This window comes from Macrotis lagotis, chromosome X (genome assembly GCF_037893015.1).
Source record: "Macrotis lagotis isolate mMagLag1 chromosome X, bilby.v1.9.chrom.fasta, whole genome shotgun sequence".
In the NCBI taxonomy this organism is placed as follows: domain Eukaryota; kingdom Metazoa; phylum Chordata; class Mammalia; order Peramelemorphia; family Peramelidae; genus Macrotis; species Macrotis lagotis.
In genome coordinates, this window is record NC_133666.1 from 291,989,449 (window position 1) to 292,011,560 (window position 22,112).

The window sequence follows — 22,112 nt, forward strand, 5'->3', positions numbered from 1 at the left end:
TCAGCAGCCAAGGTGATCTTCCTAATGTGTAATTCTGACCTTATTCATCCTTGCTCTTGTTGGAATGTTGACACTACGTCTTTTACCAACCTACCCTCCTTACACTGACTGCCCCCCCCCCCAATTCCTTGAAGTCTTCTGCGTCTACCTGACTTCTTTTAAGAGCAAAATCATACCTTCCCCAGGAGAGGGCTTTGCTGATCTCAGCTATCTTCTATACATAGTTACTAGTGCCTTCTCTCACATTGCTTTCTGTCTACTCTAAATCTAGCTTATGTCTGCATAATAATTTACATGTTGTCTCCCCATTGAGAATGTAAAGTCTTTGAGAGCTAAGAACTTTTTCTGCTTTTCTTTGTATCCTCAACATTTGGTATAGGGTCTGGAACAACTTGTTGACTGACAAAATCTAGTTCTTTTGGGTTTTTGCAAGCCAGATGGGGTTAAGTGGTTTGCCCAAGGCCACACAGCTAGGTAATTATTAAGTGTCTGAGCCTGGATTTGAACTCAGGTATTCCTGACTCCTGACTCCAGGGCAGGTGCTCTGTCTGCTGCACCACCTAGCCACCCCTCTGACAAATCTTGTTGTGCCCATTTAGTAAGTGGATGCAAACACCCATTTAATCAGTTGACAAATTTTTATCATCATTTTATATGTTGTTTGGAAAATAGGTGTTCTTACTGGGAAAAAGAATATTAACATTGTAATGCAATTTGATTTTGCTGTAGAGCTTTAAAAGGAGTCTTACGGGTTGGAGTATTGGCAAAAGGATTACTTCTTCGTGGAGACAGAAATGTAAACCTTGTTTTACTGTGCTCAGAAAAACCTTCAAAGACGTTACTGAGTCGTATTTCAGAAAACCTTCCCAAACAACTTGCTGTGAGTATTGTCTAGAATGTTAATTTTTGCTCTTTGGTTGAGTTTGAAGTTATTGACAAAACCACTTTAATTTATAGCTCAATGATCAGAATTACTAATGTGAGCTTTCCAGACTCAAATTAGTTTTTCAATATTTTCCAGAAAGTATTTTTTCTCCTCTCTATAATTTTATATTTTGTAATGAAAGCATTTGGTAATAATACAGTTTTACCAGTTTACTTTTATTTAGACTAGCCTTCTTTTGAGAGACTTAAATAATGAGAGAGAAAGCCATTGCTAATTGGTGCTAGCTACTAAGAAGGCAAACAATATAAATATATCTTTCCAGGTTTTAAGCTACTAACCTCTTTAAGTACATGTTTTAAAGTAAATATCAGCGACTTCTATAACTTACCCATCTGAAAATTTCTAATGGTAGAAAATATTTCTAGCAAAGCATAAGAACTCGAGATACTTCTGCTAAAGCAATTCCTTTTTGTACTCTTTTTTTTTTAAATTTACTTTTCTGTAATTTGAGTGCAACAAGTTTCTTGTCAGAAGAATGTTTATAGCATTAACAGCACTTCTTAAATTTCTAGTATAGTTTATATTGTTCTGAAGCTTTATGGGTTTTTCCCCAATATCTCATCTGTTATTTTTGGACCAGCCAGTAGTCTTCTAATGTACCCACCATTTGAGGCCTCTATTTTAAATGAATTCTTTTGCAGACGAGCAATTAGACTATTGAAGAGAAGTCATAGAATCAAATAAATCTTGAGCCAAAAGGGACTTGAGGGGCCATCTAGCCTAGTATCCTTGTTTTACAGATAAGGAAACAAAGTCAGGAAAAAGTGACTTCCTCAAACTCAAACAACTAGTAGAAGAGTTAGAAGTGGGATTTGAACCCATCTCTGACCATCCAGATAGATTCATGGAGGTTCTTTCCACAATACTACCAAATTATATCAACACCTAAGATTTAGGAGGGATGTGTTTTTTGTGTTTGTTTTTTATGTTTTTGTTTTTGCAAGGCAGTGGGGTTAAGTGATTTGCCTAAGATCACAGAGCTAGGTAATTAATAAGTATCTAAGGCCATACTTAAACTCAGGTCCTCCTGACTCCAGTGCCGGTGCTCTATTCCACTGCGCCACCTCGCTGCACCTATTTTTTTGTGTTTTTAAAAGAAAAAAAATACCTTAAAAGGAATGCCAGTTGATATTTCTCTAATAATTGCTTGTTTATTTTCTAAATAAATGCTTCTCATTCTTTATGCCAGATCCCAAAGAATCTTTATATTATTGGTTCCCTAGCGCCATAGAACCCTTCTGTTATAGCACTGAAGGTTTGGAAAGTGCTTTACAAATACTCTCATGCTCTAGCAAGAATTCCTTTTGCTTTCAGGGAGTCTATAGAGTTGTTTCTGGTTTATGGTGAGGTAACTCTATCCTGCTCCCCTACACACACACAAAATTCCTTTTTAAGAGGAAACAAATAATTCTTTACTGATCATCACTGAATACTGAAGAAAAATGAAAAGGACAAAAGAAAGACCCCCCCCCCCCCCCCAAGATAGGATGGTGGAGTTAGGGAGACTATTTGTATTAGTCATACTGAGGAAGAGATGAAAATGAGGTAACCCTCAGTCATATTACCAGTCTGCAGTAAAAACCTTTTGTTCAGGTGTAGAAGAGAAACTTCCGTTTTGAAGATAAATTTATCTGCTGACTTCAGATTGAATCACAACATAAATATCCATGCATATAAAGTAAAGAAATAATTTTTCTTCATAGTTTCATGCCAGACTCTCTGCTAAGATTCTCCATTATTCAGCTGGGGTTAAAGCTATGTTTCTGCTGCTCACAGCTAACTGACAAATAGGTTATAGCAAATTACAAATGTGTGTGTTAATAAAAAATTAGGTGCTAAAGCACTGCTATAAATATGATTAGTTAGTTGAAGCATCACAAAAGCAACTTTAAAAAATTCTCCCTTTATTTGACATTATTAAAAGTTTCAGTTAATACTTTTCTTTGTCATATAGGTGATAAGTCCTGAGAAGTATGACATAAAATGTGCTTTATCTGAAGCTGCGATAATATTGAATTCCTGTGTGGAACCCAAAATGCAAGTTACTATCACGCTGACATCTCCAGTTATTCGAGAGGAAAACATGAGGGATGGAGGTTGGAAAGTTGTTAAAGATACTATTTTCCTTATAACTGTATCTATTCTGTTTAAGATGGCATTAAGCCCTAGAAGGCAACATGCTGGCATTAACATATATATATATGTACTAGGGAGAATTGACTTAGCAAAACATTTCTGTTTATGACCATTTCTGGAAAGTAAATTCTCTTATTTGCTAATGTATTTTGTTTCCTGATCAAACTTAATGAGATGATTGATTTTGCTTTTTTTTTTTATTTTAATTGCTAACCTCAGTTTTCTGGAAAAGTTCAAAAATTATTTTTACCTGAAGGGTTCAGGTATTTGGAAATTTTAGAAAAGTGGTATTTATAGCAAGGGGAACATGAGTTTTAACTTTATAGAAGTTTTTGCCCTTGCAGTATAATTTTTAAAACTAAAGTATTTTAGAAATAAAACTACTAGATTGTGAACTGGATAAACGATGTTTATACATTCTTAAGAGGCATTGTTGTGCATATAACTATAACTTTTGCTTTCATATTAAGGTAAATGTCATTTCCAGTTTTCTGAGGTTGCTCTTTGGTCTGGAGTGCTTTCATAAATATACAGTCTCCTGACATTTATAGGTTTGAGCATTTGACCCAGACACTATATAAGAAATATTGTGATAATAAATGGCATAGTTAGTGAGTTCGAGGTCAAGTTAGCACTCTTAAAATCAATTTACATTTATAGAATATGAAATCCTGGTGCCAGCAGTGTTGCTTTAGGGATTATTCTATAACACTTTCAAAGCTTCCAAAGCTTTTAAGCCAACGAGCATGATCAGTGTCTGCAGTATGTTGGTTCTATTGTTTTTATGGGTCAGATAAAATTTACTTTGTTTCCTTTTTTGTTTTTATAATCTTAATAATTTATTGAAATTGAAGTCTTTATCAATATACTATTCATAACGTAGCCTTAGAGGAAAGACTAATATAAACTATCATATATATATATATATATATATCTATAGCAAGACTATTAAGAATTTATATATATATAAATTATACCAACCATTTTTTCATTTCCCTTAATATATGAGGGATTTTATCATAGCAGTATAATTTGTGAAGACAGAGCTTTGTAATGACAACTGCTTAATGCTTTGTTTTCCAAATTTTTCATGCCCCAGAGAACAAAGCTTTATTTCTTTTAATGTGTTCATTGGAAATCTGTCGAATTTCGTGTGCTACACATTTTGCTTCATTTTAACATCTTTAAAGATAAATGGATTTTATGTGAAGGTTGTTTTTTCTGGGTTTTTCGTTGTTGTTTTGGTTTTGTTTTGGGTTTTCTTGTTTGCCCTTTTTTATCATTTTTTTTAAAGCAGGCCCCAATCTGGTCTATCATGGATTTTGCCAAGAAAATACTATTTTTAAATCAATTAAATACAGTCATATATGACATGTGACTTTTCACTTAAGATTTGGGAAGAAAACCACTAAATATTTATGGAATAAAAAACTTTTTTTCTAGAACACATTAAATTATAACCCAGTCAAGTTTAATTTGTTCTTTGCATTTTACAATAGAGCAAAAGTCTTTATTTAGGTTATGAGCTATAGACATAATAACTTTAAAATTGTAATAACTTGCACATTCCAGAGGAAACAAAACTATTTTTGTCTGACCCACATTTGAGTTAGAATTACTGTTCTGAGTTTCATTTATCTGCTTAAGTAAGTATTACTCTAAAGGAAAATAGCAAAACCAAAAATTAATAAATTTCACTTCAAGACACTGAGCTGAAAAATGGATATACAAAAATGTCAGAGATGTGTTGCCTCACTGCAAATAAATGCAGTAAATCATGTCTTCAGCTTTATTATGAAGATTGCTTCTTTCTTGCTGCAGAATAACGGTATGTGTGGTTTTTCTTTTACTGCAGCTCTCAATGCTCTGTGTCTTAAAATGGTTTAAAGCCTTTAGCTTGCTTCGGGGAGTTAGTTCAGGCGATAAGGAAGGCTTTGCCGGAAGAATTATTGTAAATGAAGACTTTGCACATAGTTTGGAATCCTGCTGATTTAATTTCACTTCCAAAAAAACAACCTTTAAAATTATATTAAATTATTGAAATAGCTGTTAATCGCAAAGCAGTCAATATCCTTCATAGTTTGCGTTTGACAGTTATCCGTCATTTCACAGAATTGACTTTAAATTTGATGTGTTCAAAATGCTCTAACCCTTGCTGTGGAATCTTTTCTTCAGCAAGTCAAGTATGTGTGTGTGTGTTTTTTTTTCCATCCTTAGCTTATCAGGCCCGGTCCAAAGCCTTCTAGCAGAGGGAATTGATTCCTGTCAGGGGTTGCTGCCAAGACATCGGAAGGATTTTTGACCAAGGTTTTCAAAAGCTCAGTGTCACACCTGCCATATTGAATAAGGAGGGGTTTTGGATGCATAGTTCTAGCATTTTACTGTCCTTTTGTGTGTTTTTTGTTTTTGTTCTGTTTTTTTGTCCTGGTCTCTATCTTTATAGAATTAAGCGGTGTTCACACTAGCTTTAAAATGGTTGACTGAATTATATAACCATGTTTATTGAAATTCATATACCTGTTAACTTTTAATTAATAAATAGTGTGGACACGGCATGTCTTCTAACTGACGATTAACCCCTTATTCATATATTTTTAGAATACATTCACATAGGGTAAGAATTTGCCTATTGTTTTTGTAAATTAACCTAGTCTCTGTTGTATGTTAACAGGGTGTTAAGCAACAAATATAATTTTAGCACAGTGACCTTTATTAAGGGGTTAATCCATCTGAAATGTAAAAATGGATACAAAAATCCACACATTAAATTTTATTTCAAATTCCCTAATATATAGCCCTAATTTATTTGGATATTGCAATAGGTGTCTTGGCATCTTTGGACTTAGATTAATAGCTAAAAATTTCAAGCTTAATTTATGCTGCCCAGCAATGATATATGGGATATTTTTGAACCACAATGTAAACTCAAGATTTTCTGCTTGTGGATTGGGGTTGGGGGGAAGAGTTCATATGAATCTGGAATAAATTACTACTTTTAAATTGATAGGAATTATAATCTTTCAATTCTGAGTTTTTATTTTAAAAAAAAAAAGATTGCACAGTATCACCTATTTGCACCTAGTTTTAACCAAATAAGTAAATAAGGGACCTTAAAAGCTTTTGGCACATTTTGCCCCTTGTTCTTTTCTGCTTTTTACTACTTTTCTGGCTGTGCTTTCCAGTAATATCTTCCTCAAAAAATGTTCCAACTATCATTAAACTCAAGTTGTATTCTGGCTCCTGGAATTTGTCTTACTAGTTTCTCTCTCTGAATGTATGTTTACTAATAACTTGCCTGAATATCTTAATTTTCATTGTATTTACTTCATAAAAACTTTTTATTATACACAGTCTATTTTTCTACTTTATATCAAAATACCGTAAACTTTCCATTCCTGGATATCTGTAGACCTTACTTCAAAGATTCTAAAAATTTGTGTTTTCATTACCTGTTTTAGCTTAATCTGGGTTGTAAGAATTAAAGGTATCCCAGATTTTATAATGGAAATGATAAAATTTAGCCTTTTAGTTTACACTTAAAATATGCCCAGTATTTTTAAATGTTTCTGATGACTTTACAATTATGAAAGCAATGGTAAATTTTTCAGTTATAAATAGTCCTTAAAAAATAAAATAATTGGGCAGCTAGGTGGTGCAGTGGATAGAGCACCGGCCCTGGAGTCAGGAGTACCTGAGTTCAAATCCAGCCTCAGACACTTAATAATTACCTAGCTGCATGGTCTTTGGGCGGGCCACTTAACCCCATTGCCTTGCAAAAAAAAATAAATAAATTTTAAAAAATAATCCTTTTTTTTTCTTATGTTATTACAGAGTCTTGTCTTTTACTTGAAACATTAATGACCTTAATTTTCTGTATTGTTTTCTAAATTCCCCTTATATTTAGTGGTGTTCTGCTTAAGCATTATATACTATCAGTAACCTATAACATAAAACTTTTCCAAATATAACATCTTTATACTGAACTCCGCAAACAACCCCAGTGACTACATTAAATCTTTTAAGTTTGTCAGCTCTGCAATTTTATAACAAGACTTAGGGAGGCAGCATCATTCAGGACAAAATTACTGAATTTATAAAATAGATCCTCTGGTTTAATCCTAGCCCTGGCTTTTCTGTGACTTTGGACAAGTCATTTAATCAATCTTAGCTTTAGTTTGATCACCTATAAAATGAAGAGGTTGAGCTTTGATCTCTAAAGTCTCTACCCTAACTTGAATACTAATGAATTAACAGTTAAGATTTATTTCATTACCAAATGTTGATATTTATAGATGTATACATTCTTGCTTTGAGATATAAGATAATCAGTTGTTGGATTAGATATTGAACTGGCTACTGTACATATATACTGTACATAGATATTTCATTGCTTGAAATAATTTGATTTGCCCTGATCTTTAGGTCCTATTTTCTTCCCAAATACATTTGTGTATTCCTCTAGTGGGACAAATACTTTTGATATAGTAAAATGGAAATTAAAAAATGGAAATTAACTTTTTAAATTGAGGTATATGGAATATATTTTTTCTCAGTCAGTAAAGCACCATGTTAATTGTATCCACCTTTTATTCTGCCTTCATCACAGTAGTACCTATTTCCCCCTTTCTGCTTTATATCCCTCCTCTCTCTTCAATTATACCATGACATTATAAGAATTCTAAGACATTTTAAATTGCTATTTCACATTACCTTTGCATTAAGTCAAACTTTGAAAGAAAAATCTTTCTTAAACCTTTTTTTAAGAATATACTGTTTTCCATTATTTAAAAATCTTCCTTTTCCACAGATTCTAAAATCTCTTTCAAACCTTGTTCACTATGATTTCCTTTCTGAAATTAGGTCCAAAATAGCCTGTGACCATTTAAGATGATGAGAAAATTCCATACGTTTGTTATAAATTCTACTTTATTGAAGTGGATTTTTGTGTTCCCTCTGTCTTGTGTTCCTTGTGCTGGTGCACTGTGTCCAACCATCCTTCCTTTAACATTTAATTTTGGAGGGGATTTATTTTTCTAGAACATCTATTTGAAATCTAATTCACTGTTGCAATCATTGAAGTGAAATAATAAAGTAACTGAGAGATAAACTTCATTTTACTCTCAATCTTTATGTTGGGTTAATATTCTATGAATTTAAAAGAGAATTTTGCTAAATATTAATCATTGATTTCAAAGTGCTAGTAAAATCTCAAATGGCATGTGTGACATTGAAGCTACTTTAAGGAAGTGTCTTGCTCACCTGGTCAAACACCCATTCCTCACTGCATTTTGCCAATTCAATCCATTTTAGATGTAACCTCGGGTATGGTGAAAGACCCACCGGACGTCTTGGACAGGCAAAAATGCCTTGACGCTCTGGCTGCTCTACGCCACGCTAAGTGGTTCCAGGTTCGGAACATCATTTTACTTTTTTCTTGTAGCCTTATGAGAGAGTAGTTCAGTTACAGTATGTTTAACTGTATATAAACACTCAAAGGTTGCCCATGGCAATGCTACTTTAAATTAAATGAACAGAAAAATGTTTAACATAGTTCAGTACAGATCTGCTTTATGCAGCTGATTTGACAAGAAACTTACATTTTGGGGTGTTTGGGGTTTTTTTTGGTGTGTGTGTGTGTGGTCATTGAGAAGGCGATGTTGAAAGCTTGACTCGCTCTGGATCACCATATGCTGTGTATTTATATAATATTCCATAAGGCTGCAGAGTACCTTTGCTTTAAATAATGGAATATGTGTTTAAAGCTTTGTGTTTAGTTTTAAGATTTTTTTTTTCCTGTTTCTCTAAGTTTATAAGTGTAGGGAGTGAAAGGTGAGGAAGCCGCTGTTTGGTTTAGTGACTTTGCAGCCTTGCAAAGGCACAGTAAAGAAACCAAACAGATTCCCTCAACCTTTCAGTCCCTAGACAAAACTTTTTAGCTCTTTACTTTATTCCCTTTATTTCTAATATAGGCAGATTTTTAATTTACTGTTATAAATGAACATAGGTCAAAGTTCACAGGGGATCAAGAAATATTATTCTTGTATAATCTGTGCACTTTGACTTAAAGTACAGCTTAAAGTACTAACCCTGGCATAAAATACTGCTGTAAATGGCAGCTCATGGAATGAAATTTTGGAGTGATTTGTTTCTGTCATTATAGCTGAGCTTCCATTGAACAGTGGTGTTTTAGCTTTTTTCATCAAGGGCTGTTTTCAGTAGTTTCTAGGATTAATTAATTTGATTTTTGTATTGCTCTCAAGGCTAGAGCTAACGGTCTGCAGTCCTGTGTGATTATCATACGTATTCTTCGTGACCTTTGTCAACGAGTTCCAACTTGGTCTGATTTCCCAAGCTGGGTAAGTTGTTTATCACTTCTATGCTGTGAAAATGTGTTGGTGATTTTACTAATTTTTAAACCTTGAACTAGCTTTATTTTCATTTTTATTTTATGTCCTTAAAGTAGCATATCTTTTCCACATAGGAAACTATCAGCAGGAACTTAGGTTATGTTTCTAAAACAAAACCAAACAGAACCTGTTGCATTTCTTCCAAAACAATTTACCTTTTAAATATAAAGATGCTAGCTAAACTATGTGATTTTTCATATTTTCAGTATTTCTAAAGAAGATATTTGATTGTTATTATTAACTTTATCTTGAGCAAACATCATATTGGAATTCCAATGACTTGTTTTGAGTGATACTTTGATGACAATACTTCATAGTCATATCATTTACTAATGTCAGGTGATTTTCTCAGATTCTCTTTATCATGCTCCCTTTTTAGGCTCTTTATTTTATACTGACTACTTTGTGGGTAATGCTGAAGTAGAATTATTTCATATAAAATTTTGCTTTGAGAATGAAATAAGACAAAGTTACTTATTTATATACATTTCTATTTTTTTAATGGAATGATATTTTGCTACAATATACAAGAATTGGAAAAATTTTGGAGGCAATCAATCAGTTCCCACCTAGATCTGATTAAGAATGCTCTCTGCAACAGATGACAAGTTGTCTTTAATCTTCTAATTTTTGGGGTACCTGTTCTGTGGATGTTTCCTTAAAGTAAACCTAAATTTGCCTCTTTGTAACTCCCAGTTTGTTGCTACTAGTTACTAGTTTCTCTGAGTAAGTCAATTGGCCCAATCCCTTTTCTATGTGACTGTCCTCGAAATAGTTATGTCCTTTCTAGAAGTAGTCTTCAGATTAAATATCCACAATTCCTCTAACAGATTGTCATCAGGCTGGCCCTTCATTCAACTTATCAATAACCTTTTTTTTTTTTTTCATTTTTTTAAAGATTTTATTTACTTTTGAGTTACACAGTTTTTTCCCCTAATCTTAATTCCCCCACACACACAGAAAGCAATTTGTCAGTCTTTACATTGTTTCCATGGTATACATTGATCCAAATTGAATGTGATGAGAGCGAGAAATCATATCCTTAAGGAAGAAACAAAGTATAAGAGATAGCAGGATCAGGCAATAAGATATCAGGGTTTTTTCCTAAATTAAATAGTCCTTGGTCTTTGTTCAAACTTTGTTCAAACAGTTCTTTCTCTGGATACAGATCGTTCAGTAACCTTCTTAAACAGGTGATTCCCAGGGCTTGAGCAGTCAGATAGTCTCATCAGGATAGAGAATAAGATTATCTCCAGACCTAAACACTCTGCTTCTTTGATGATAGACTAAGATTAATCCATAATGACATCATTTACCTCTTCAGCTTCTAGTCCTCTAACATGCCCAAATTCTTTTTCCATTGTATTTCTGTCAGGCTGTGCCTCTTTCACCTTATACATTAAGTTTGATTCAAAAGTATAAGACTTTAAATATTTATTCCAGTTAAATTTAATCTTGGATTCAGCCCCAATATTTTAGCATGTCCTGATCTTTTTATCTTACCTAATATTGTCTTACTTAGCTATTGTCTCTGTCAGATTTAGGTTTCTTGGCAGATGGGGGGGGATTTTGCAAGGCAATGGGGTTAAGTGACTTGCCCAAGATCACACAGCAAGGTAATTATTAAGTGTCTGAGGTCGAATTTGAACTCAGGTACTCCTGGTGGTTCCAGGCCAGTGTCCTATCCACTGCATCACCTAAGTGGCAGATTTGCTAAACTGCAGCCCATACTTTGATGCATGTAATTGGAAGTAAATAGCAGGACTCCTTGGAATGCATTTGGGAATAGTCCTCTATTATCAAATTGTGCTGCCTAAATACCGGAGGGGCAGTTCAATGCCTACTTTGATACTTTACATGTAATAGATAGTCAGTTGGCTTTTGACCTTAATACATTGAAAATAAGACATCATTAGGTAAGGGATTCCTAACTTTTTTAATATCATGGACCCCTTTGACACTCTGGTTGAGTGTCTGGTTGAAAGTATCTTTCTAAGACTATTTTTTCCTTTTTTTAAATTAATATTTAATTTGTTTACTAATTATATACAATAGTAGTTTCTACCTATCATTTTTTGTAAGGTTTTGGATTTTACAATCCCCCTACTCCATCCCACCCCCGCAGGAGGCAGTCTGGTAATCTTTATATTGTTTCCATTCTATATATTGATCAAAATTGAATGTGATGGGGACTGCTAGGTGGGGCAGTGGATAGAGCACTGGCCCTGGAGTCAGGAGTACCTGAGTTCAAATCCAGCCTCAGACACTTAATAAATAATTACCTAGCTGTGTGGCCTTGGGCAAGCCACTTAACCCCCATTGCCTTGCAAAAACCTAAAAAAAAAAAATTCAAAATTGAATGTGATGAGAGAGAAATCATCCTTGAAAGAATATTTTTAAATGTACATAAAAAAGTAAAATAAATAGAATTACAAGGGAAATAGATTAAGGGGTGGCTGGGTGGCGCAGTGGATAAAGCACCAGCCCTGGAGTCAGGAGTACCTGAGTTCAAATCCAGCCTCAGACACTTAATAAATAATTACCTAGCTGTGTGGCCTTGGGCAAGCCACTAAATCCCATTACCTTGAAAAATCTAAATAAAAAAATGAATTTAGATTAATAGATTATATTGAAATATCTGATGGGTCTAATAAGGTCTAATAATTACAGTACTTTTTGAAGAAATAATGAGTTTTGCAGCAACTTAACAATTTAAAATAATTTCTTATATAAAATAAGATATTTCTCTTGTTGACAGTTACCTCTAATTATAGCTGATACTGTAGTTTTGACTTATTGAAAGAAATGCTCAATATCATTTAGAGAATGGTAAAAATGAAGATTTAAACCCCCCCCCCCATACAACTTACATACTCCCTGGCGTCCACAGATCCTTTAAAGTAATGTACAGGAGAAATAATTTATTCAAATTAACAGACTTTTGAAAATCTTAATATTTCTAGTTCGTCCCTGGAGTCAGGAGTACCTGAGTTCAAATTCGACCTCAGACACTTAATAATTACCTAGCTGTGTGGCCTTGGGCAAGCCACTTAACCCCATTTGCAAGGCAAAACCTAAAAATAAAAAAACAAGAAGAGTTGTTTATGGATACGTAAAATACACTGAAAACTAGTTTTGTTAGTTTGAGGAACAGTGTGTTAAGGGAAGGGGGGGCTCTAATATGCCCATATCCTTTTCCATTGCTGTACTTTGAGGTTATACTTATACACCAGCATTAACAATTTCTCATTCGTCCATATTGAGGGTTTGATGTCAAATCTACAGGAAAAAATCACCTTAGCAATTTTATAATACTTTTGTGTTTTTTGATGTTTATTTTATAAATATCACTTTAAAGTAATGTTCTTCTGCCAAATAGAATCCTCCCTTGTAACAAAGAAGCCAGTTACACAAAATCAACTAACATCACATCCAAAATAAGTGTTAAAAGGTACCAAATGAGGGTTTAGAATATAATTTGGGCCCAATATGTTATGGCACTGCCTTTTCCTGTTTCTTGACTATGTTGTTGCTAGGTAAATGAACTCCCAAGATAAGTGACATATTTAGTGTTCCCTGGTGCTAAAATATTCAAGATGCATAATTTCAGAACTAACACTAATAATATGAAAGCTAGAGAATCTCAGGTTGTCATCATATCCTCAAACCTAACACTTTATGTTTTGAAGATTTAGAATGCTTTTTTTATTTCTAAAAAAATTTTATTTAAAGCAATGGGATTTAAGTGACTTGTCCATTGCCACACAGCTAGGTAATTATTAAGTGTCTGAGGCCAGATGTGAACTCAGGTGTTCCTGACTCCAGGGCTGATGCTCTATCCACTCTGCCTAGCTGCCCCTAGAATGCTTTTTTGTTTTAAAAAAAAATCAAATTGTGCAAAATTAGGCATAGATTAGTTCAATCTGTAAATAATTTGTAACTCTAGTTTTTTTACATAATCAGCTTGATAATAAAACTATTATTTAAAAACCCTGTCCTTAACCTATTATTGTTTTCTGAACAAGCATACTTTTGATAATTGTGATTATGATCTGTTCTTTGTTATCTTGCTTCTTACAGTTTTACTCCAGTAGAATGTAAGCACCCCAAGGGCAGGCACTATTTAGTTAGTCTTTTGTGTTCTCAGTGTCTAGCAAATAATAGGTATTTAAGAGAAGACTTCTTGAACTGTATACTGATTTGGAGGTCTAAGGACCTGGGTTTTTATAGCTAAATTTGTACTTGCTGTTCTTTCTAACTGGGCAAAGGCAATCTCTTTGTATCAGTTTCTTCATCTATAATATGAAGAAACAGTGTTAAGATATAGAAGGACCCTTCCAGATCTGAAACTGTTCTCTGTTTCTGTTTATTGTCATTTAAAATGACAATAAAATATTGTATTAAGATTACCATAATCTACCTACACATTCCCCAACTTGGGTATTTTGATTGTTTCCCATTGCTTTGCTATTATAAATTTCATTTAACTCTTTTTTGTACATGTTATTGTTTGATTCAGTTTTATTTTTTTCAATTCTAAATTCTACCTTCCCACTCTCATTTCCCTATCCAATGAAAAACAAAAAAAATAGAACCCATTACAAATATGCATAAATAGACAATGAATTTCCACATTAGCCATGTTTTCTGAAGAAGGGAAAAAAAGGAAAGAAATTGAATTTATTTTGAGTCCATCACTTCTGTATCTGAAGGTGGATAGATAGCATGCTTTTCATTGTGACTCCTTTGTAATTGTTGATCATTGGTCATTTTATTGATCTAATTTACTAGGTCTTTGAAAGTTGATTATCTTTATTTGCACATATTCTTTAAAGTGAATTGTTACCACTGATCTCTTCAGACTCAATATCATTTACAGTTTTCATTATAATTAAGGCGCTATGTACTGGTACTCTATATTATTTAGTGAAGCTTTTGAATAAAAGTAAAATACAAACACAAATTTCTGTAATGGACAGTTATTTATTTATTTGTTTGTTGTTGTTTAGTCATTTTAGTTCTGTCTAACTCTTTGTGAGTCTGGGGTTTTCTTGGCAAGGGTACTGGAATGCTTTTCCATTTCTTTCTGTAGCTCATTTTGCAGATGAGGAACTGAAGCAAAAAGGATTAAGTGATTTGCCCAGCTAATGTGTGGGACCAGATTTGTACTCACTAAAATGAGTCTTCCTGACTCCAGATCCCATATTCTATCCACTGAGTCATCTAGTAACCCTCATTTAGTTGTACTTATTAATTGAAGCATAAGAGCTAATTTCCAAGATAGGAAGTTTGTGGTGCCATTACAAAAGTTGGACTACAAATCTAGCAGTGCCTCAAATGAAAATTACAGTTTTGTTTTTTATAAACAATAGGTGGGGGAAATCTAATCTTTGGAATGTTATAATAACAAAATAATGTGTCTGGGTCCTTCAAAAGCTATTAAAATGAAGCAATTTGAGCCTTTATGATTTAAAAATTTTCATACACTATTAACTTATACTTAGCCTTTATTTATGGATAGATCTCTGTTGTTCTTCGGGGGGGGGGTCACAGATTAACTTAGGTCACAATTCATCCATAATACCTCACCTTGTATATTTTTTGTCCCTATCTGTCCATGCATCTTCTATTGAGTCATGAACCAAAACATCTGTGGCTTTTCGTGGTTGTCAGTGTTAATTTGTTTTTAAATAGTGACCAAAAATGATTTTAAAATGTAATTTGGTTTTGTAAATATGAACTTCAAAGTCAGTTTTAGCATATAAGCTTTTATAAAATGCAAGGTGATAATGTTTTCTATTTAATAGACTAGTTCTTAGTTTTCTTTAATAGCACCTTTCATTTTTTGTGACTATAATTATATTCACCTTAGCACCAATGTAGATAGCAATGCAAATTTTTTTGTCAGTTATTAAAACACATTTTTTTTTTCTTAGGCCATGGAGTTACTAGTAGAGAAAGCAATCAGTAGTGCTTCTGGACCTCAGAGTCCTGGGGATGCATTGAGAAGAGTTTTTGAGTGCATTTCTTCAGGAATTATTCTTAAAGGCAAGTTACAATTGTTGACTTTTTTTAATCTCATGGCTGAATAGGACTGAGAATAATTTTTGAAGGGTAATGAACTTTTTAAAAATTTTCCTATTTAATGGTGATATGCTATAGGTGGTCCTGGACTTCTTGATCCCTGTGAAAAGGATCCATTTGATACACTGGCTACAATGACTGACCAACAACGGGAAGATATTACTTCTAGTGCTCAGGTAATGTAAATATTTGTTAGAGTAGAAACTTTACAACCACAATACTGTTAGGATCATAGGTTATAGAACTTAATTGGATCTTCTAGAGGTCATTCATTCCAGCTCCCTCATTTTACAGAAAAGAAAACTGAGTCTGAGAGAAGCTATATGAATTACTTAGGGTCACACAGCTGGTAAATATCTGAGCTAGCATTTGAAACTGGGTCTTTTATGACTTAAATCCAGCTGATACTACATACAATACCATGTTACTGCACTGCTAGATTGTCCTTGTTTCTGCCATTTTACTATTGTAGGTGAGATTATTTTAGATATTGTTGATCCTTCTGGATGTCACACTTGACTGAAATATGATATAGATCTATGTTCAAATAAACTCAGATGAAATCACTTTAAAGTGCATTTAAGCATCCTAAGTTAACTTAGTCTGAAACTGGAACTTTAGAGTAGAGTAAGCCAACATCTTGTGTTCCTATAATACGATGATTATGTAGTCCATCTTCTACCAACTACACTAATGAAAAGAACAGACATGTAGATTGCAAAGCCTGTAAGTTTTACATTTTTTATTATATTTAGCTTAAACTCATCTTATTAATTTTCTCTGGACCAACATTACTCTTGACAAAACATAGATATATTAAGTGAAAAAGGAAAAACACACCAGCATTAAAATTTACCATTCATATAGTCATTCATTCAGAAGTTGACTGTTTAAGGGTTCAATTCTCAAATCTTTTCAGATTAGGAAACCTTATGAATGTATCGATTGAAAGATGCTGAAGAACTAAATTTCTAATACATGTGGAGGGAAGTAGAGGGGTAGGTTTAATCACATTGTTGTGGAACACCTGTGTTAGTTTTCTAGGAGACATCAAACAAGCTATTTGAATGCCTTAGGGTAAAGGTATTTATTTTTATATTTTAGATAAATATATAAATATATTAGATAAATATATAAATAACCATTAAAGTTATGTTTTGTTACACTGGTATGTCTCAAATTTGGCTTAGGGCAAACCTTGTTATATAGATTAGGGATCTAGATCCACTAAAGCAGAAGATGAATCTATGAAATGCCATTAGTAAAATGAAGAAATTTTATTAAAGGATCTCTTAGGATCCTTCCTGGTTCTTTCTGCTCCTAAGTATATAATCTTAGGTTGCCCAACTTAAACTTTATATTTTAGTTAATACAGACTCTTGCTTTTTAGAATGAGATCTTCCCATACACTATCCATAAGACACAAAACTTTCTTATGCACACAGAAGGATATAGGTATATACACTCTGTACTTAATAGGAGATTTCATATAGTGCCTGTACAATGGATATTATCCTTAAAATTAGGCAGGCTTTATCTCGTCTGATATAAGAATAAATTCATATATTAATAAATCTAATATTTCAGGATTAAAGACTAGATCTGATTTTCTAATTTGGACTACTCTGCTTAAAATAAGAGTCTAGCACAGAGATGACAAACATGTAGCTCAAACAATATTGAAATCTTATTGGGGAAATCTTTTTTTAAAATAAATTGGAATATGATAAAAATGGAGAAGAGATTAACATATGGTTTTCTAAATTAATATGCAGCAGAAATATCAGTATCTGCAGGGTTCCTTATGTGTGGTTTATTCTCCCTTCTTACTCTCCTCAATCCTACACCCTTTTTATTTGAAGATGATATCACTGGTATAGCATGTAGGAAGAGGAGATAAAGCCACATTCAATTTTTGGTTTGAATTTTTGTTTCAAGATTTATGTTTCTTATCTAAAGAGGAGTGGCAAGAAAAGAGTGTTAGAAAAATTAAGACCACAAAATCATAATTATGAAATAATAATATTAAAGTAAATTTTTTTTATTTTTATTTATTTTTAGCAGGGCAAACGGTAATTATTAAGTGTCTGAGATCAGATTTGAACCCAAGTACTCCTGACTCAAGGGCCGGTGCTTTATCCACTATGCCACCTAGCCGCCCCTATCTAGACTATTAAAAAAAGAAGTAAAAACAAACAGCAGATTCTTAGGTGATAACTGTTTTTCATCTCCTTTGAAGATAAAACAAGCAAAAACTTCTTAAATTAATGGCAAGAAAAAAAGTACAGATTTGTTCAGAAATGAAGCCTGTCAAATATTGGAGTGGAAGGCTATTAACTCTCCAAGAATGTATTTACTTGTTCTACATCATGGAAACAAATAAGATTATCTTTTCACAGTCTCCCTGTCATACTATTATTCAACAAAATCTTTTGAAACTGATATCTGGAATGAATTTGACAGCTTAATCTAGGCATAGAGTGGTAGAACTTAAGTTAATATTTTTATTAGCTTCATCCCCATTAAGTGAAGAATATTGCTTACTAAAATCTGATTGAGTAAATTATAATTGCACTCCCCAATGACTCTTTCTCTTAACAGTTTGCTCTGAGACTCCTTGCATTCCGTCAGATACATAAAGTTCTAGGTATGGATCCTTTGCCTCAAATGAACCAGCGCTTCAATATCCACAACAACAGAAAACGAAGAAGGGACAGTGATGGAGTCGATGGATTTGAAGCTGAAGGAAAAAAAGACAAAAAAGATTATGATAACTTTTAAAAAGTTTTTTGTAAATCTTCAGTGTTAAAAAAAAAAATGTGCCCAGTTGTTGGCTGTTTTTCATTCATAATAATGTCTACTTTGAAATGCTTATCAAAAAAAGTTGGAGGGTTAATTTTTTTGGAAAGAACCAGGTGTTTCTGTGAATTTAAAAACTTTTAATGAATGTACAGTGTTAGGTATTTTATGAATGGAAAGACACCAAAAATATTTGTACTCAAATTGGGGTGGGGGGGGCTGGTAAAATATAAGTTTAGTTCAGATTTTTTTCCATTATTTCACTCTTATTTTACTAGCTGCTTGTTAAAGATTTCCCCCATATCTGTGTCTTTTATTAACTAATTCATTGTCTTCTTAAATCTTAACTGTATTTAATGCAGCATTCGTGCTTGCTACATGTATTTTGATATTTTTATTTAGAGGTTTTGTTTGCTCTTTGACACTAGTTGTAAGTTACTTTGTGTTATAGGTAATATACAGCTTTCCCTCTCCCCTTAATATTTTACAGCAGAACTTTTTTTTGTAAAGTGAGACTGCAGGATTTTTTGTTTCTTTTGTTGTTGTTCTATAAGTGAAGGATTACAACACACACAAAAAAATTACCCTGCCATTTGAGTGCTCAGAAATGAATATTTCTGTAGATCTTGTGGCATTTGTCTCTTTAGTGTGATATAAAGGTGTAATTAAGACAGATTTCTGTTTATTCTAATCAAGTTTGCTGTTAGTTGTGCATTAGCAGTATAAAAGCTAATATATACCATATGGTCTTGCAACAGTTTTAAAGCATCTGCATAATTGATAATAAAAGTGCATGATATTTTTGTTTTTAATAGACGGACTTTAAAAACTATCATTTTAGGTTTATTGCGTAGATCTTTGTACAATTGACTTTTGACATAGCAAGGCCAAAAAATAACTTTCTGAACATTTTCTTCTGTGCATGTTGAAAGGGCATTTTCACATTTAAGTGGGCTAAACAGATATTTTCAAAAGAACTTTATCATTGTGGACTAACACCAATAATTAGCCCTTAATCATAATGGAGTTTTCTCTTATTGGTGCCTGTGAGGTTATTCTAGCAGCTATTTCAGTATAACGCAGTTCAGTGATTTCCTCCCTCATGCCCCGATAATATGCAGGCTATTTAAAGTAAGGTTGATAAAATATTTATTGGATTAAAAAAATGAAGATTTTTATCAAAGAAAAACCCAGAAAATTATTTGATATGGCCATCTTATATGCTTATGTCACCTTCAAAAAGCTAAATATTTTAGCAGTGGTGTAATGAAAGTGACATCGGATTGTTGATGTATGCGCTGGTACACAGGTGTCATTTTGTTGTCACAGCACTACAGTGAAATACGCAAATAAAAACTTAAATTCATTTAATGAGTTAAATTCATTATATGTTAGAACTGACTTTTTAGTAGTTCTGTTTGCTCTATACTGTTTAGGTCAAGCTATATTAAAACCCAAGAATTGGCATTCACTCAACATTCTAAATATTTTTAGCTCATAGCTTTCCTGGCACATTTTTAAAAATTAGTTATTAATACTGGAGATTTCTGAACATTTGTATTATTAGGATTAATTTTGTTTTGATTTCATTACTTGATTTTAGATTTGAGGCTGCCCCAAATGTTTTGAGAGACAGGATTATATATAATGGGGGGAAGGACACTAGACTAATAATTGAGACTCAAGTTCTAATCTAGACTCACCCACAAATTAACTAAATGACTATGGATACTTCATCTTTCTCTCTTGGTTTCCTCAATAAGAAGGTTGAATTCAATCCCTTTTAACTTAACTGCGCTTTTCCACCTCTAAAATTCTACAACTGGACTTTTGTTTTACCCTTCCTATATCTCTTAAGGGTACAGACAGGTTCAAAATTATTTTCAGTTCATTTCTGAAAATTATGCACCTAATTCAGGTAAATCTGCAGTTGTAAATGAAATGGAATTTCAGGGCCATAGATCTATTTCTTGATTCCTTTATGTCCTTTTTTTTTTAATTTTAATGTTCTTATGTGTGAATAATCATTTGAATTCTTGTAACTGACCAGCTCAAGTAATTATGGTTTAGCACATGAAGAATTAACTAGCCACAATTTTATCAGGATACAAAATGTGATGGCTGACAATCAATTTGCTGCACATGTGGCTTCATAGATGTCTTACTTTTTTTAAAAAAAACTCTGTAAATAGCAGAGAGTACCAGATAGGCATACTTATTTGAAAGAAAAATTACTCTAGAAAAGAAGTTGTTGCATTTGTGGGTTTTTAAAAATAGTTTGATAATACTTAAAAGGTTACCATGTGAAGTTTTGACTCAAAAGAAGATAGGACATGGTACTTAACGCACTCTGAGATTAGCGATTTTTAACGTGTTTGACGATGTTTATCAGTATGTAGTCACTTCTCATGTGTCCATCTGAATCCTAATCTAGCTCTTCCCTTACCAGTATTCAGGATGCTTTTGAGCTTCTGCCCTCCATCCCCCTTTGTTATTGTATGTCCAATATGTGTACATATTAATTTTAATAGCTCTGAGGAAATGAATATTTAGGAAGGCAAATATCATTCCCATCCCCAAATTATATGATGAAAATCAAAACAAAATGATCTTTTGATATTTGTACTACTTGGCTCATCTCCACAATTTTGAACAATTAATGGTGTTTTGCAAAAATCAATGAGGGAGTATTACTTGACTTTTGTATTTAAATAAATGAAGTCATCATTTCAACTCTGAAATATTGGTCATTTTATTCTGGCCAGAAGAAAATTAATTGGCCAAAAGGGAAACAAAAGGAACAGCACTTTAAGATAATTTTTTTTCTGTTTTCAAAGCATGCCCACAGCAATATATTAAATTGTTTGAATATTTTATGAACCAATTAGAGCAATAAAATATCCCTCATGTTGAATCACCAGGTTTCTACCATACCAAATTTTCTAGTGCTGTAAATATTTTTTGAAATTCAATGTATAGGACTTTAAATGAAAACTTTAATAAATATAATAAACTCCTATTCATAATCTGAAAAAAGTCTCAACCATAATTTGTTTTGTATTTTTCTATTTTGTTGGATCCATAATTTCATTGGTGTGAGTACTCTCCACTAATGCAGAAAGATCCAATTATATATACTTAGTCAATTTTGTTTACTAATTTGTTGCAAATTGGAGATCCTAATATGAATATTCAGCTAATCATACACTCATTTTTTTTAACCATTCTGGATTAATGAGTTTTCTATATCACAGTTTAGTATCTAATTTGCATATTCTATCTATAGAAATAATTTGGGTAACAAATTATTTTTTATGTTCTTGAAGCTAGCACTGTTTGAAGTAGTTCCATAGTAAGGGCAAAATGCTTTTGTAGAATTATTGCTCTGAGGTAATGCAAAGTTTGTAAAGAGTAGATAAACGTAACAGCTAAAGATATTGTTGCCTACATTAAAGTTATAGATTCTGCCTACCAAAGTTTATTACAGATAAATATACCAATTTAATGTTTTCTAACTGGAACAAATCATTTCATAAAATTAATAGTAGTATAAATAATCTAGGTCCATTAAAGGCTATGCCCCAGAAAAAAAGTTTACTATATTTTACTGAGATTTGTATATGCTTCTAGTGAGATTATGTAGCCTGCTATACAAAGTCCAGAGAGATTTATCACCAGATGGTTGACTGTTCATTGTCCAAAATTTTACATCTGAGCAATCCCAACATGAATTGGGAACT

General features: G+C 32.8%; 1 protein-coding gene across 2 annotated transcripts in view; it reads left to right on the plus strand.

Moving 5' to 3' along the window:
• The window catches only part of ZFR (zinc finger RNA binding protein), an 81,482-nt gene extending 61,744 nt beyond the window's left edge, over positions 1-19,738 (plus strand). The window contains exons 14-20 of one of the 2 annotated variants that reach the window (XM_074203497.1): positions 730-880; positions 2,901-3,042; positions 8,393-8,490; positions 9,343-9,438; positions 15,426-15,537; positions 15,652-15,749; positions 18,175-19,738. In XM_074203497.1, the coding sequence (XP_074059598.1) occupies positions 730-880; positions 2,901-3,042; positions 8,393-8,490; positions 9,343-9,438; positions 15,426-15,537; positions 15,652-15,749; positions 18,175-18,354 (877 nt within the window). In that variant the 3' untranslated portion in view covers positions 18,355-19,738. Of the gene's footprint in view, positions 1-729; positions 881-2,900; positions 3,043-8,392; positions 8,491-9,342; positions 9,439-15,425; positions 15,538-15,651; positions 15,750-18,174 lie in introns of those variants that run through there. The other variant, XM_074203498.1, reaches the window with a different exon arrangement.
• Positions 19,739-22,112: the final 2,374 nt, after the last annotated feature.